The sequence below is a fragment of the Letharia columbiana genome (assembly GCF_014066305.1).
Source record: "Letharia columbiana isolate WasteWater2 chromosome Unknown Sc0000039_s0, whole genome shotgun sequence".
NCBI lineage: Eukaryota > Fungi > Ascomycota > Lecanoromycetes > Lecanorales > Parmeliaceae > Letharia > Letharia columbiana.
Window position 1 is genome coordinate 365001 of NW_023501083.1, and position 17326 is coordinate 382326.

General features: G+C 50.5%; 5 protein-coding genes across 5 annotated transcripts; 2 read left to right on the forward strand and 3 right to left on the reverse strand.

The window, feature by feature from the left end:
• Nucleotides 1-807: 807 nt before the first annotated feature.
• On the reverse strand, nt 808-1179 carry HO173_009351 (uncharacterized protein; the record flags this gene model as incomplete). The annotated part of the gene is made up of 2 exons (XM_037311241.1): nt 808-1090; nt 1175-1179. 2 exons carry the CDS (start codon nt 1177-1179, stop codon nt 808-810), a joined length of 288 nt encoding a protein of 95 aa, XP_037161898.1.
• A 1689-nt stretch (nt 1180-2868) lies between these two features.
• On the reverse strand, nt 2869-4478 carry HO173_009352 (uncharacterized protein; the record flags this gene model as incomplete). The annotated part of the gene is made up of 7 exons (XM_037311242.1): nt 2869-3262; nt 3337-3432; nt 3499-3881; nt 3934-4007; nt 4062-4098; nt 4167-4186; nt 4250-4478. The coding sequence occupies 7 exons, from the start codon at nt 4476-4478 to the stop codon at nt 2869-2871; spliced, it is 1233 nt and encodes a 410-aa protein (XP_037161899.1).
• Nucleotides 4479-7478: 3000 nt separating this feature from the next.
• HO173_009353 (uncharacterized protein) lies at nt 7479-8405 on the forward strand (the record flags this gene model as incomplete). The annotated part of the gene is made up of 1 exon (XM_037311243.1): nt 7479-8405. One exon carries the CDS (start codon nt 7479-7481, stop codon nt 8403-8405), a length of 927 nt encoding a protein of 308 aa, XP_037161900.1.
• Nucleotides 8406-11900: 3495 nt separating this feature from the next.
• HO173_009354 (uncharacterized protein) lies at nt 11901-13767 on the forward strand (the record flags this gene model as incomplete). Its single annotated transcript, XM_037311244.1, has 3 exons — nt 11901-12467; nt 12544-13459; nt 13604-13767. 3 exons carry the CDS (start codon nt 11901-11903, stop codon nt 13765-13767), a joined length of 1647 nt encoding a protein of 548 aa, XP_037161901.1.
• Nucleotides 13768-14603: 836 nt separating this feature from the next.
• On the reverse strand, nt 14604-15997 carry HO173_009355 (uncharacterized protein; the record flags this gene model as incomplete). Its single annotated transcript, XM_037311245.1, has 2 exons — nt 14604-15648; nt 15708-15997. The coding sequence occupies 2 exons, from the start codon at nt 15995-15997 to the stop codon at nt 14604-14606; spliced, it is 1335 nt and encodes a 444-aa protein (XP_037161902.1).
• Between the last annotated feature and the right edge of the window lie 1329 nt (nt 15998-17326).

Genomic DNA, 17326 nt, shown 5'->3' on the forward strand with positions numbered 1-17326 from the left:
AATGACCCTACCTGGTCAAGCCTTGCAGTCAAACGTGCAGCTTCACTACCAAAAATAACCAGCCGTTGCTCCTGTTAAATTAAGATTGGACATGATTGGGCGATTCGAGGATGACCATAGCGTGACTCCATGCCAAAGAGACGGCTGTCGCGTGCTGCTCTTGACGACTTCGGCTTCTTGCAGGCAGTGTTGCCGCAATTAAACATGGATCTTAAAACATAATTCTTAAAACGTGGTGGTTGTTTCATCAAGTCTATCAGACTGCGAAAGGGTAGTGCGATTCTTCTTTTTCATGTCGACGTGAGAATTCCGCTACGAGACTGTAAGCGCAGCATTCTGATCCACATAAATGTATTATCTTGGTCGAAGATGTATGAATCATTAGGCGAAGTGGACTATTCTCTTTTGCGACGAATGCATTATTTATTTGAATGACTGTTATGTGGCGTGCCTTGGAATACGCCCACTATAAAGGGCGTAAATCGATAGGCTAGAGCAGTTATAAATATTATATTTAGTTTAAAGAATTCGCAGTTGGCATTGTTCTGGACTATTTGTAGAGAGTAAGGGCATTTGATAAATGTATCCTCGAGATGTAGTTTCGTCCATCAACATAGTGGCTATCTTGCGAAATCCTTACTATCAGGGCGTAGAGGCAGTAGGAATCGCATGCATGTTCTGGAATTTTGAGAGCTTTTTTTCGTATCCTATCGCGTCAATAGCTTTTTTTCCTTCCCGGTGACACACTAAGGTATAAGCCCAGTATTGATCTATCGAAGTGTAGACTTGCGTTAGGAGATGGAATGTTTAGCCGTTCACGATATTGAATCGTCCGGCGGTATACTCCCTTCCCTTCACCCATCCAATAGACTTTACCTTGATACCGGCTTCCTTGCACCGTGAGCGTAGCTCCCGATGACCCTCCTCCTCCACTACATCATCGTCTTCAACGTATTCAAAACAGATCTCTTCCAAATTTGGCAGGCATACCTTGCGCAGCTCAGGCCAGTCTTTGAACGTGGCTGGACACATTTTCTCGACGGGCTCCTCCCCACTACCCCGCTCGACATGTAGAATTTCTGTATTGATGCTGGTAAGAATTCGATCAGCGTCGTTTCAGGCCATCATCTCCGTTGTCGATGCGTTGGGCAGGAGCTTAAGATGAATCTCAGACACCATTGCCGTGATACGGTCCCCGTGTTGTTCGATAAAAGTAATCCTCTCAATTCCCGCCTCTTCCTGTTGCTCGCTTAGATAGCTCTTATCGTCCCCGGGATCATACGACCGTGGATTGATTTCCATAAATCTAGGATAGAGCTTGCTCTCCTCACCTATAAAAAAAAAAAAAAAAAAGGATTTTTGAAAAACAAAAAGTGTGGAGTTTGGCCTTCCTGTATCTATGCATCTGTATTTTGTCTTTACCATAGACATGAAGTTTCTAGCAACATGTCCAGAGTGCTTCGAGGTCATGTACGTCAGTCTCATTGATGATCTGAAGATGCAATTCCGCCGGTAGGCTCAGTAACGTGGGCGTTGTGGTGATCAAGCTGGACAGCAAGTTCACCGAATAGCCTTCGAAAATCTCGCTGCGAATTCAGTCAAGATGTGGTTGAGTATTTGAGGTAGGCACCAGAGTGTTTGGCTTTGATCTCGGCGCTGTAGAAGCGTACGGGCTTTGTAAATGACGTGGGATGCGGTATTTATGGAGCCAGTGTTGCTTAACAGACTTCGCTCAAAAGGAAGCAAAGTGAAAGTGAATCCAATCACTCTACAGCTAGATCCTGCTTGTCTTAGTCTCTGCGCTTGACTGCTTGCACGTGACAGGTATTCAACTCTTATTCACAGGTCCCCTAAAGAGATACGTCGTACTGCTACCGGGAAACACCACACTGCTATTTTAACATTTACTGCTTGCAACGGCATCATGACAGAATCACATCTCAATCATCAGAATAAGTAGGGACGATCTTTGAACGGGTAATCTCTCTCCACAATCCCTACATTTTGTCAACTACTAAGTCCTACATATCCGTCCTTGAGAATGGGGCAGCCGTTATCTGTCACAAATCTCTGATCAAACCCTCACCTAAAGAGACGCTCTAAGGCGATCAAAGATGGATGGCTTTCGGGCTCGCTCTCCGGGCCACGTTCCCTCGACCCAATGCCCGGTGAACACACAATTCTCGGCGCCAACGAGCGTGCGATGCGTGAGTAGGGATGCATTTCTTTTTCCAAATGCACCACGTCATGGGAAATCGGCATCGTCGACATTTTGGAACGACTGGAGTCGATACCGTTGACAGCGGATACTTTGAGCTGGAGATCATCATCTTGGCTGTTCTCAGGGATTAAAGTAAGACAATAATGCTCATCATTCACGTAGATTGTACAGCTACGGCGTAGACGCAATCGGCTTGCTAAAGCTGATAACGGGATTGATACAGTACGTTGGGGGTGTCCCGTGGCAGCTGCGAGGTCATGGTCTCGGAGACTAGTATGGCGTAGGGATGAACGAGACATGTAAATAGCCTGGGAAAAAGGGTTCAATTTGGAGGTAAGTTGCAGACTTGGCGCTTCAAGGGTATATGCTTGTTCGAGAACCCGATACTTACTAGCTATCTTTATTGGTGCACTCGACGTGCTTGAATGAAGGAGGGTCTAGATGCCTAAGTGTCTTTACAGTTTTGAAACTAGCAGTCTTCTAGCAGCTAATATGCTCCTAGCCCTTGTCCTGTGCACACGTGCGTTTGTACTCTTATGATTCATTTGGATATATCGTCTCCATAACACACCGATCATAGCCAACGGCAGCTTTTCCAAAAGTCACAAGCTATATGACTGCCCTCGTAACCAATAAGCTCTGGGAATCTAGACAGTCGTCCACCCACGCTTGGGTGGCGGAGGTGAGGCCGAGCTCTGCTGCATTTCGTATGTGAGATTGATACCATCGTGATTGAGATCGTCTGGCCGTCCGCTGTAAATGAAGGTCTGCAAAGGCTTTACCGGCCTCGGCAATTCATGCTCAAGCACGTCTAGATTGACGTATCCTTCGTGAACGCCACGGGAAGTTTTCACGTCTCTGGAATTACTTTCCGCGAACGAGGACGGAGTTGGGTTTGTTCCGCCGAGTTTCAGCCCCGAAGTTCCATTGCGGGCGCGTAGGTGGTACTTGAATGAGTCGTAGGAGGGGAGATGGTGTTGCCATGTGTGGGACGCTGCCGGCATGCAGGCACAGATTATGCCTACGAACATCTCTAAGAGACTGGGGTTGCCATCAGGCAGAGCTCTCACGGTGCAGATATTGGTGGTTGGAGACCCGACGGAGAGAAGACTTACGTCACGGTCTTCGCAGGTATGAGAGCCCATGTTTGGTCTCGGGTTCTCTCGAGCCGGACCCTGTAGTATATGCTCAGGACCGAGCCCAGACAAGCGCTACCTCAGCCGGTACTGCATCAGTTCCTGGAGCATTGTGGTAAGACGGCCGGACATCCAACTTACAGCAACCCGGTCGTGAAGATTAGGATGATACCAAGCTTCCGGTGAGTGGCCATTTGCAGCTTACTCACAGCCACGATCGGCAGAACCAGGAGATAGATATCAATGACCAGACCCACAGCAGATGAAGGGACACCGAAGTGGAGATTCAGTTCCTCGCGCTGAGTACTTGTATTGGATAGCCACGTCTGGCCTCTGTGAGGTGTTACAACGATGAAGAAGCACACGGTCATAGCAATGTAGAAGAGCGTCGTGAATATGCCCCCGAGTAAGGCGCAGATCCTCATCCAACGCATCGGACCGAAAATATGGCCATACGTGATGAAAAACGTGATCTTGATGAAAAGGAAGGTTGGTGACAACAGGACTGAGATCAGGTAGACAGACTGGCTCACGATCGTGTTAGAAATGACCCGTGGCCCGGAGCCGACTACCTACGATCACGGTATTTCTGCTGCCCGCTTGGCCTTTGATATCCCATAGGTGGACTCCAATAGCGCCTTCGTGTACTCCTACCGTTTGCGGCGTGTGAGCAGTTGTGGAAGAGGCAGAGTAAGGCTTCTTACCAAAGGTAGCTGCAGCATAACACGTAACTGTGCCAACCTGTGGTGGCACGTGCAATGCTCAGCGTTCGCTGTACTTCGTGCGAGAAAGAATTGCAGGTGACTTACCATGCCCACTACAATGGTCACTGTTGGGCGGAGTCAATAATTCAAGGTTTCATATCGCTATCGGATTTGTCCGGAAGACCTACGATCGTCCAACATATACTTTCGAACAATGAACGTTTTCATGTAGAGCCGGTTAAGTATGAAAATCGTGGCAATACAGAGCAGCAAAGACGTCACGACGATTTCGAGCTTTCCTCGATTTGGTGGATTTGTAAAATTTGGCGTTACTCCCGGTGGGGGTGGCAATGCTGGTAAATCAGAGGAGAGTGACGTCTGTTCGGGTGTTGGCTGTGATATCGTCGTCGATGCCATGATTTGCGAAAAACTGTATCCTTGGTCCGATTTGAACTGGGAAAACTAGAGTGCCCAGTATGGGTTGTAATGACGGTGTTCATCTACTGTATCAAAGAGAAAACGGAGAATAAGCGAAGGAGCAGACCGGGCTAGATTCCGTGCTTAGACACAATTTGAAAGAAATTGAAGATGAGGCTGCAAGGCTGATGACCGCAGAAGTAAGCGTAGGAGTACGAGAACCAGTATTGCAGGCCGAGTAATCGGACGTTTGAAATATCATCTTCTAAAAGAACGCCACGGCGTTTGAAGCCAGCTGATGTCCGGCTCACGTCAGCCTTGGAAAACCCCTCTGAACAACCTCTTTCCCCGCTATGTTGATATCTGTAGATATTTTAGTGTATGGCGACAGCGATACGCAAGCGATTAATGATAGGGTCGCATAAAGAATGTGGGGTGGTATTCGAGGACTGTAGAAAGAAAAACGGGTAATGCAGATAGCTTACGGAGTCCCGCAGGAAAACCGAGTATCGGGCGCAGATGAGTAGACACGTGCTGAATCCTTCCGCTGCGGCTTCGCTTATTGTCTCTCAATTCATCTTGACCCAGATGCCTTGCTAGCAGATGGTGTAAGGTATATAGAGGCCTCGCATCGTGCATGAACGTTGTTTGTTTGTAAGTCTTTTCGAATAACACACCTCTTTCAAAGTTGAACCCAAAGTACTGTCTACTTTGTCATCCAAAGTGGAAGATTGATGGTGTCTATGTGGAGATAGCCGTTCGATCCAGACTAGATCTTTTGGCTGAAAGATCTAGCGGATCTTCTTCGGCTGCTCGGGACGCATCACCTGCCTTTCAGCTACGCAAGTTGAATGAGGATACCAAACTCAGCTTTGCATTTACCAGACTAACAGTGGAGGCGGCGCTGAGATCCAAGAGTCTCAGATACAAGACTGGCCACCGCAGTATGTCGATGCTCGAAAAAGATCTTCCCTGCGAATTGCTCCGTGAATAAGCCGGCTTCTTCTCGAAGGTGCTGGCGGTAGTTTTATAGAGCTTCAGGGATACTACCTCAAGGGAGGGATTCAGAGATGTATAGGCAGCGACGACCGTGAGTAGTGTCTGCGACGCCTGTTAAGAAGGTTTCAAATACCAAACGTACAATTTGATCAAGTCGTGTTCCAAATTGGTTGCTTAGATCAGACTCAGATCTAAATACGGTGCTGGCCTGAAGCAAAGACCTTTTGCTCAGAAATCTGCGGACTTGTTGACAATGGCTCTGGCGTGTCGCCCTGTAATGACCCAGCCGCTGGGTTCTCGGGTTCAGAGGCGCTCTGGATGCAGTGATCGTGCCTTCCTTCTTTCCTCCACCAGTACCAGCACCACCTCCTCCTCTTCAATTCCCTGGATGTACCAGTCTTCATTGTCCGCGGGCTCGAAATGGTAGTCTTCGACTGATGACTCATCCTCGTCGAATCTGAAATACTCTGGCTCCAGCGTGTGTTAGCACTGTGGCTCTTGCAGACGAACTGCATTATATATCCTTCGGAAAGTACTCCGTTGAAGCTGGCTTCTGCAAAATTGACATGTTCACATCGGGAACGTGGGCTTCCGGTTCCAGGGGCTGATCTGCGCATATAGCTCACGGGACCTAAGAGCTGATCGAGGCTTCATACAATGAGATGGGTGCATCTTGAGCTGAGGTCCAGCTTTCACGCGCATGCGCATACGCTCATGAGACAGACGTGTAGGCACGCGCACACTCTCCAGGCCATGAGCATAAACCTCCGCGAAGACTTCTCTCCCTGAATCGAATATGCGTAATGTGCATTCGCTGGCATTGACAGAGGGACTGCAAGAGATCTCCCATGTCACCGGCAACACCGAATTATCGCAATTCTCAAAAATCCATCATCTCGATATAGGTAAGGTAGGTACATGTAGACATGGTAATAGAGGCACACTAGTTGGGCCAATCGGGGCACTTGATTCAATATACCATACGGTAGGCTTAATAAGCACTAGTGCGAGTGCTAGGCAGCCTCTAGCGCTAGGGGCCGGCCCTAGAGCACCCGATTTAGGGAGTCGGTCCCGATTTGTTGGTGTACGGTGGCCGGAAATAGCTACATCAGTAAGTCGGGAGCAACTAATACCAAAATCGGGTCCCCATCTCTCGGCTAAAGTAGGTAGCCAGGTGGATTCTATACAACATTAGCTTACTGACCACCAGGATTGTTCCTGCAGGCTGCAGCTGACTGCAGAGCCAACAGGAGCCGTGCTGCATTATCAGTATGGATTTTTGATTCAACTGGATCCAAACTCGTCAATCGACATGTCAGATCAATGACCCTGTCACCACGTGTCTATCAGACGACTAGCATAGAGTTCAACTGCCCGTCATTACGCATGCCGGGTGCATAGGCGTCCTTGAGAGAGATCTGCTGCATATTTGCGACACCAATGATTCTGCGCGCTCGAATTCGGCATGTTCTTGTCTTTGGAAGTTGTGCCGATGTCGGAATGGGGGGCTGAAGGAAGGCTATGAGGTAGGCTACTATATTAGAACACTGTCTGCTTCGCCGTTTGTCTGTTTTCATCTCCACGCTCTATAGTCGTGCCACGCACTTAGCTCGTTCTAGCGAGAAACGAGCTAGGTGCGTGGCGCCATCACCCATCCAAAGTGAGCCACTGTCGACGTTCCTAGCGGAAGTTTTATTAGTGATCTGCCAGTATGACAGACACACGGGACATGTTAGATCCAATCCATTCATTGATCTTGTGCCGCCGTAGCACTCGTCTTGACTGTGGCACAGTAGTTAGCTTCTCGTGTTGGCGGCGCCCGACTATCAACACAGCGGAGAGCGGTGTAAGGCTAAGTACCAGGCTGCGAGCTGGAAAGGAAGATATAATGTCCTCCTCGACGGCTTTCTTCGAGCCTCTTCACCGAGGAACCTCACTATCATCTCTTTGGACGTCATTTCCCTCTTCCAAGATCAACGTCTATACATTCCGAAAATCACCATGCGGATCTCCACGAAGCATCTCCTCACCTCCCTGAGCGCCCTGCTAATAGCGGCACCCACGCATGCTGACCCCCTCACGCAACCAGCCGCCGCCAAACATGGCACGCTCAGCTTCCAAACCACAGGCAACGTTACCCGCGTCACCATCAACAACGGACCTATAAACATCATCGACCCGAACCTGATAACCGATCTGCTCACATACCTCGTGTCCATCCAACCCTCAACGACCACCACCACCCCCAAAGTCGTCATCTTTGATAGCTCGAACCCTGACTGGTTCCTCGGCCCCCTCGATACCGTTCTCACGCACAACCCCATCACCCAGGACAAAATCACCGCAACGATCAACTATTCCTACCTTGCGCCCCTGCTGCAAAACATCACCACGACCGCCTTCATCGCCGAAATCAACGGCCGCAACATTGGCGGCGGGCACGAACTCGCGCTGCAGATGGACATGCGGTTTGCAGGGCCGAACGCACACACGGGCTTTTTCGAAGACGGGCTAGGTCTCACGGTGGGCGGAGGCGGCCAATTGTTCCTTGGCCAACTGATCAACAAAGGCCGAGCGCTCGAATATCTGCTCTCAGCCAAGGCGTTCGACGGACCCACGGGCGCCGCGCTGGGGCTCTTCAACGAATACTACCCTACTGGAGCCGCGCTGACGTCAGCCGTCAACACACTGGCCCAGCGTATTGGGCTCTTCCCCCAGGACGCCCTCAATGACACCAAGTCTGCGCTCGACAACTACCTCAATCCCTCTCCCGCACTGCTGGCTACCGACGTGACGAATTTTCTCGCGCTGAACGACAATCCGGTGAGCCAGGCGCTCCAAACCAAGTTCCTGGCGCTGTCGGATAACGAAACGGATGGCGCGTTCGAGAAAAATCTCCCAGAGGATATCACGGAGTTGTATCAATGATCGGTCGAAAAGAGTGTCTCGGCCATCAGTGACTGAGGGAGTGTTGGAGATATCAAACAGGTAGCCATGGCGGCAGATTGGAATATTTGTATCGTATAGATTATTCATAGAAATTTTAATCTGGGGCTCTCATTCTGGAACCGTGCTCCGAACCGTCCTGCTTCTCCAGGCCTTCCCCTCCCAAGTCAACACAGCCCAACTCAACTCACCTTTCCACGAGACGCCCAGCTCTAAAGTTATTACTCGCTGCTTGCTCGAGTCATGCTCTAGACAACTCGCCTGCTCAGCAGTGGACCTTAAACGTGCACCAAGTCCTCATGACTCCAATCCTTCCTTCGCGCCGATGACCCATCGACGACAGGACGGAGATGACTAACCCGAACCACAACCTTTATACCAGAGTGCCTACCTACCGCCTACATTCCCTCACTCCGGCCCCAGCTAAGCTGGACCATTATCATCGGACTCGGCCAGTTTCACTAGAGATGGAGCAGCAACACCCAACGTTGGGTGCAAGTTGCGACCAATTGATGCTGAGCTTAGCCAAGCTGTTGATCCCATCCGTGCGTAGGTATTGATCGCTCGCTTGTAGTGCTTATGTTAACGTCAATATCAACATCGACATCAACATCAACATCAACATCCTCCGGCGAGCGAGCGGCACATACGTACTTCCAACAGATTGAAGAATTATAGCCTTATGTACGTACGTACACGCTCGACTCAGCTCAGCTCAGCTCGTCTCCGCACCTCCCTCCCTCCCTCCCTCCCTGCACCGACCCGGTATCTCGCACCGAGTTTTAGTACAGCTTAGTCGCCAATTATCCCACCAGATGATAGGGAGCCTCAGGGTCGACGGAATAGATGAACGGGCTACGGCGGTCCTTTCCTGACCGTGAGATCAGCTGAGGACTACCAGTCACGAGAGCGATAGCTTTGTTGCTCGAATCCGCAGACTGAATTTTAAGGTCAACGCTGTCATCTTCCAAAGATTGATCAAAATCATTAATGTTTTCTGTAGCAGAGTCTGCTCAAGTACCTAGACTTGGGTAAGTCCAACGGAAAGAGGGTGGGACCTGAGGCTCTTGCTTGGGATCTCCTAAACCGATATTGGTTGCTCCGCCGCCTTGGCTTTTGACTGTTTGTTGAAACAGTCATCTGTGATAAGGTGACTGATACAGGTGATGTCGAAATTGAGCCTGGGATTTGAGTTGTTGCCCTTGTTGACTACAAGGAAGATCTTCACGCCACCTCATTTGGCAGGTGTTATGTCTGAACGTCGTTGGACCTTCGAGCTCGACAAGGAATAGCAGCCGACCATAACGATTGTTGTCTGCGCTAACGAGCGTTATCACATTCATTTGGTCATGGAGCGTTAGAACGAAAGGTGTGAGAGCGTTCATATCAGACCTAGCATGAATCACATTCGATGCATCAACCGGGTCCATTTCGGGATGGCACCCTTGAGCGCTGTGAGGCTTCTTCATGTAAAAAGATGCGTGACTTGCGCTACGGGAATCCCAGAACCTTCCTTCTGCTTCAGCCAGAAGGGCGATGGTCTTTTCGATATCTGTGCACTCTGTGCATTTCCGCTACGCCTCACGGCCATCGAGCGCTGGCAATATCTCCTTGTTGCGCTGCCAGTATCTGCACCAACTCTGAGGATCTTGAGACCTGGCTTTTCGAGAATGATTAGAGAAAGCATAGATGCTAGTCGTCAGTTTGCTTGCTTGTAAACCAATCCGTTCCCTCAATCGTCGATGATCAAGTTGTCTCGCAGCGTGACATGACATTGGGCTTTTTCGCCCCCGAGGTTGTTGTGAATGTGATACATTAGACGGGATTCGGGGAACAAATGATTGGGGGCTACTGCAAGTTGGGAAGACTCTTGATGCCGTGATTCGACGAAGGGAAAGTCAGCAACGTACATCAACCCATTCACCTTTTGTTGTGCTCGATCAAAGAAGACTTCGGCAACGGTCTGACTACAGCAGTATCGATCAGGACAAATGGGTGGATCTCCAAAAGAGGACGCGTTCTGCTGACTGCGTGTGCCTTCCTTTGCACACACAAGCAGCTAGTGTATTCTATTCCTGCTCGACCCCGTTTTTCCCTTTGAGACTGCCGGAATTTATGGTCCGGTTGTCTTGAGACTTCATCTATCGATTGCTCTGTACAGGGTAGCTGATCCTCTCTCCGCTGTTGAAAGGACCGATAACTTCAGATCCCTGCCACCACCGCAGTCTGAAACCCTTAGGAGAGTAGAAACACAACATCCGAGGTGTCCGAACTCATAGACTTCGAAAACGACTCGTACTTGGTGCCTGATTCGTCCGTCTCCACTGATAGATAAAGGGGGCCCAAGCGCTAGAGGCAGCTTTCAGGGGCGGACAGCCCGGTGCTGACGGAAAAGAATTTCTTCTGCTTTTACGGCCAGTGTTATTGGAATATTGTATTTAGTCTGGTGCAAGAAGGTGCGTGTAGGAAGCACCACATGCATGTCAGGAAGCAATGTTCCCCCTACGGATCTCCGAGCGCAGACGGGACGGCCGGGCTAGCCTTCAATAGTAATTCCTTACAAAACGGAGTACTTTAAATTGGTAAATGGTATTTCGCCGTATTGAAACTCTGAACTCTGACTTCATAAATAAATCCACGTCTTTCACATTGATCCCTCGCTGCAAACGCGACCGGCACATAAAAGATAAGAATGGTGGAGGGATATTCCAAAACGCATGCCACAATATAATGGGTCATTCCAAATTACAAGATTGTGTTAAGATATGATAGAGCAGACCAAGCTTCGCAATCCTTCCTCCGGGGGCCGTGCCCGGCCCACGCCCGTTCACACACCCAACAGCGTCATTCTTTCACCCTCCTCAACGAATAACACAATACCGACGGGCAGGGACGATGTGACAGCTCCGATCGAGGCAAACTGAGAACGCTGCTTAGTAATTCATATCGAGATTCAAAGCATGGGATTCGATGCAGTTGAGACGAGTTAACAGTCTCCTTGTCGGGCATTACTCGATTGGAGAGATGTTGAAGTCAAAGGTGATATCTCAGGCAGTTCGAAAGTTTGCCGACGTACTATAAAAAATGCAAGTGTTGGACCCGATCATGCAGGCGTGCGGGCGCAGCCCGAATCCTTTTGCTTCGTCTGACTGTTTCTTGACGGGCGCCCGACTAAGCAGACCCGACTAAGGTACATCCCTTCATGAACATCTTTGCGATCTCCTCTCCCCACAATCTCACCTGCTCATGCCTTGTGTAGCTGCATTCAAACACGGACTGACTTTCACCCGAGTCTCTCCCTGTTCGCCAAGGAAATTTCGCTAACAGTGCTTTCCTTTCTGTTCAAGCTTACGACGCTCGCGCGGTGGTGTCACAGTCTACTTGATCCCAACGCCCATTCAGCGTCCCGGCCATCATTGATCTCGAGCCCTTCCCCCCCCCCCGTCGTACCCATCGTAGCATCATTTCCACTGCATCATGCTCACTCCAGTCTACCTCAGCGCCATTGTGCTCGGTGCGTCTCTCCTGGTCTACGTTGCCTACAGAAAAACCACGACCTTGATCGCTTCTCGGAAATTCGCACGTCTTCATGGCTGCAAACCCGCAAAGGCGGATCGCCACTGGGATCCAATTTTCGGTCTTGATTTTGTCATCAGCACCATCCGAGCCAGCAGGGGAAAGTATCAACTCGAGGACCTGTACGAGAGACTCACTCGAATTGCACCAACATTCACGTCGAATGTTCTGGGTGAAACACTGATCTTTACCGATGAACCGAAGAACGTGCAAGGTGTCCTGGCCACGCAGTTCCCTGATTTCGACGTGGGAGAGCTACGCCGACAGGCCACGGTCAAGCTATTGGGACATGGTATTTTCAATGCTGACGGTCCGTACTGGGAGCACTCCAGGGCTTTGATCCGGCCGAATTTTATAAGAAAACAGGTCGCGGATTTGAGGTTAATGGAGCATCATGTTATGCATATGATAAGCTATCTTCCCGCCGATGGGACCCCAGTCAACATCCAAGATTATTTCTTTCGTATGGTAAGCCTCCACATTCCGAAATCTCGTCACCTTTCTGTTTAGTTTTGAAGAATTTCGTTGATCGCTCGTCCGATAGACTCTCGACACGGCAACTGAATTCCTCTTCGGAAAGTCCATCGACTCTCTCCGCCCCGACGCCACGGCCGAAAGCAAGCAGTTTTCCTGGGCTTTCGACTATGCCCTCGGCGTCATCGCGCAAAAGCTACGCCTCGGCCCATACAACAGGTTTTATCAAAGTTTCAAGTACAATGAAGCGTGCAAATACATCCACGACTACGTGCGCCCAATCATCCACAACGCAGTCGAATACCGTCAAGCCAAGAACTTACTCGGCAATGAAGCGGTCCTCGGGAAAGGTGCCGGTGCCGAAGCGAGTATGAAAGCCAGGAAAATCCTCCGTGACGCCGACGCCGAGAAGAGAGCTCTACTCGATAAATATGGCGACGCCGATGAAGCAGCCAAGGAAAACGACAACGACGAGCGCTACGTCTTCCTCTACGAACTCGCCAAGCACAGCGGTAACGAAAAAGAACTCCGCGACCAGGTCATCAACACCCTCATCGCGGGCCGCGACACCACCGCCTCCCTCATGTCCTCCACCCTCTTCGTCCTCTCCCGCCGCCCCGACGTCTGGGCCAAACTGCACGCCGAAGTCGCTACCCTCAACGGCAAGCCGCCCACCTTCGATCAGATCAAAGACCTCAAATATCTCCGAAACCTCCTCCATGAGGCTCTACGTCTCTACCCCGTCGTGCCGATCAACGCCAAGTTCGCCAACAAGGACACCTGGCTGCCTCGAGGCGGCGGCGCGGACGGGCAAAGCCCCATCTTTGTGCAGAAGGGCCAGATGGTCATCTGGGTCCTCTATTCCATGCATCGCCGCAAGGACCTGTGGGGCCAGGACGCCGAGGAGTTCCGACCCGAGCGGTGGGAGGGGTTGTTGCCGGGCTTCAATTTCTTGCCGTTCAACGGCGGTCCGAGGATCTGTCCTGGTAAGTCTATCTTTCTTCACTCGAGACGTTCGCTCCCATCTCTCTCTCTCTCTCTCCTTTCATCTCCTTCTCAGCCTCTCCCTTCTTCTCTGCCCGATTGCGCTATCCTTTCTAGAACCAACAGACTAACATTCCATTACCCAGGACAACAATTCGCCCTCACGGAGGCCTCGTACACCATCGTGCGCCTCTGCCAGCAATTCAGCAAAATCGAGGTCGTGCCCGGGCAGGAAGATCGCCCTTGGACCGAGAGTCTGAACCTGACCTGTGCCGTCGCGGGCGGTGTCAATGTGAGGTGCTGGAAGTGAGTCAGTCAGTACGTAAGGAAGTAAGTAAGTAAGTAAGTGAACGGGGGGAAAAGTTGAGCCATGTAGGAGCTGGCGGGCAAATGCTGGTACAGACTTCGGTGTGGGCCAGCTCTTAGATGGAACTTCAACCATGAATCAGCTGCGCGGGTCGTGTTGGGGGGATGTTTTGGATTTCATGTGGCGTTTTGTTTCTTTTCAGTATCATGTCCGTAGATGAAGAAGGGAATCGAAAATGTGCAATGTCTGTTTGCAGAGTATCCTGGTTTCCGGTTCGTAGCTTCGTCTTCGCTGTGTGAAACGGTTCGCTTTGGTCACGTTTACGTTTACGGAAGTGACTGAGAGATTGTGGGGGTTGCGCTGATTTTGCGTCGTGGGTAAAGTATGCTAGAGTCTCTATGGGATTTTCAAGGTGCGGGGAGAACTGTCAGTCTTTGCTCTCACGGGTCATGTAGTTTACATTGCGATTTCTCGACAGATTTGATGCGAAGGATTTGGCAAAAAGGCTTGTGGGTAATAGTGATGGCGTAGAGGGGTTTATGTGTAATGCTTGCTTTATGGAGTCGCAAGATCGAGGTGGGTTCGATAGTTTGTACTTTCGGTCCTTTGAAAACTCCAACACGATTGTATTCGTATGATCTGTCCTAGCTCTCTCTTTACACGATCTATTCCAGCTAAAAAGCAGACGGAAGGTTCCCCATCCCAGTTCTCACATAATCTAGATTCGACTTGTACACGCATTTCATTCTGAAAAGGATTGATAGTAAAAGAGGTAACGAACGACAGGACCATCAGAAGATCCGAAGCCACAGACCCTGCGGCTCTCTCGGAGAATCTCATCATTCCTCCACATCGTGACGGCAACGCTTCAACATGAACATTTCAATCGTCATCCCGGGACCGAAGCTGCAAGCCATGACGTTCTCTCGGCCCTCGCCCATCTTCCGCAACTGGTCGAGCACGACCAACACGGTCGGGCTGGACGAATTGCCGTGGTTCTTGTAAACGTCAAAGGACGCGCGCAGCTGGTCGTCGTGGAGTTGCATTTTCTGCTGGGCACCGTTCAAGATGGCGATTCCGCCGGGATGCAATGCCCAATCGAAGTCTTTCGCTTCCACCGGTTTGCCGCTGGTCGCGAGCTGGCTGTCGGTGGGGAGGAAGGGCAGCAACTGCTCGAACATGGGGGTGATGGCTTTGAGGGCCAGGTGCGGGACCTCCTTCGTCAGGGTGGCTCGGAATCCGAAGGGATCGGCCATGAACTCCAATTCTTTGGCTGTGCCGGGCATGGTCCTGGTCTCCCAGTTGACCAACGAGTAGACTGCCTTGTCTTTGGCTCCGGGTGTGAGCTCGTTGCTGAGGACAAAAGATGCGGCGCCGTCGGAGAAGAGGACGGGCGAGATCTTGGTCTCATCGGGATGTTCCACAACTTCTTCAAGATCGCATCGCACATTGATGCTGCAGATCTCGCACGCAAACACCAAGATTCTCGCCGGGCGGCCGCGCACCGAGGCCGATTGAGCCATAGCCGACGCAGCACGCATCGCTGAGAGTCCACCGGCACACCCAACGCCGTGCAGTAGCGTCCTGTCGGTTTCCGGCTTCAGACCGAGTTTCTGGGCCACCAAGAGGTCGAAGCCGGGGTTGCCGGCGTTGGTGCATGTCACTGCCACGATGTGGGTGATGTCGCTGGGTTTGCTGCCGGATTCACGCATGGCTTTCTTGCATGCTTGGACAGTCAGATCGACACCTGCCTTGCGAAAGAATCTGTCTAGCTCGGAGATCGACGGTGCCACTGAGCGGCTCCAGAATGGATCTTCGTATGCTTTGATGGTTGATCGACTCTGGATCATAGTGGTCTGGTTGATGGTCAAGAGCTTCTTGATCCTAGATTCGGGGTCATGTCAGTGCGTATTTGTGCGTTTTAGTTTTCCAATTTTACTTACCCTGGAGTTTCAAGGTCATACCACCTCTTTACGAAACCTTCCAGCTTGTCCGGGGGGAATTGGAAAGGCGGGTATTGAGACCCCAAGCCAGTGATATATAGACCTGGAGTCTCCTTGGACGGCGTGGTGGAAACGGGTGTCGTAGATACATCTTCGTGGACAGTAACACTGTAGTCTTGTTTGATATCCATGTTTGGTCCTACCAAGGGTAGCTGATAGGAATCACGAGGTTCGAATGTGAGCTGAGGAGCGATACCGCCATTGGCAGTGGAAACTTCAGCTGCTGCCATTGTGATTGGTGATAAAAGGTGCAGTGAAGTAGAAAAAAGATGAATCTCAATATACAATGCTTGTTTACAGAACTAGGTAGTTGATACCAGCACAAGTTCTGGGACAGACTTGAAAAAGAAGAATGAGTGAAGAGGATCTAGGTGGCCAAGTGAACGGCCTTGTTGCGGCTTCGAGCTTTTATCGGATAGGTTCATAGCCTTGGCTGAGCATTAAGGAACCGATGAAACGCTTGGACAGGTGGCGATCATGGATCAGCGTTTGGAGAAACGGTAGAGTATGAGAATGGGAGGATACGAGAAGAAGTGGGGGTCTAGATCGCAGCATGAGTCACAGACCTGACTTCAATTCTGCACGGATGCAGCGTCGATCCCGGACCTGACTGCAGATAGAATTCACTGTTGGATAAGAAATCCCCGTAAGGTGCCGAGCATGGATAAGCGAATGCAGGAACGATAAAGTATGAGAACTGGGCGATAGGAATAGAAGCAGGGTCTAGATGACAGCAGGGACCCGGACCTAAACTTCACTTCTTAACCTTCTAGACGAATGCCACGTCGACCATAGACCGACTGTCGATGAATGGCATTCCTGTGAACACGTTGTCCAATCCGCAGCTACATTCCGGTCGCAGCCTGTCCGGGCGCAACGTTGTAGTGGCACAGCGGCTATCTTTTCGTTGAACTGCGGCATGCCCGCAAGCAAGTCTGTATAACTGTACGGCCTGTACGCCTGTAAACTTGTAGACCCGGTAAGCCTGTTAGCCCGTAAGCCTGTAGGGCTATAGATCCGTGAGACCGTAAGCATGCAAGCATGTTCTTTGACTCTCTGCTAGGGTCTCTTCCCATTTGTGGCGTTAAGGGAGTAGGATTCATGGTAGACGCAAGGAACGACTTCTGTATTTAAAATGAATAAATTACCGAAGGTTCCGAATACTCTGAAAGGCTAAAATTTCCAGCTAATGGAAATTTCCAGCTGACACTTCAGGCTAAACTTCATCAGGCTCTGGCAAACTAGCACTCTTCCCGGCAGTGGGCGGAATTCGGAAGGCGCACCCCCAACAATTTCCATTTGCCTGATATCGTTGGTAGAGAAGCCTATCCATCCCTTTCGCCCACGCCGCGACGTTGCCTGATTGATTGTCTTGAAGCCATCCACACCGAGACATGCTGTCTTACTCCTCATACAATTGTCAAATTTATTGCAACAGTACCACATATACCTCACAGTCGGGTCTAGATAACGACTCAGCCACCTAATACCCTCTTACGTGAGAATCACCTACAGCGGATGTAATCACAGCATGCACTATTCTATATTGCGACATCTGC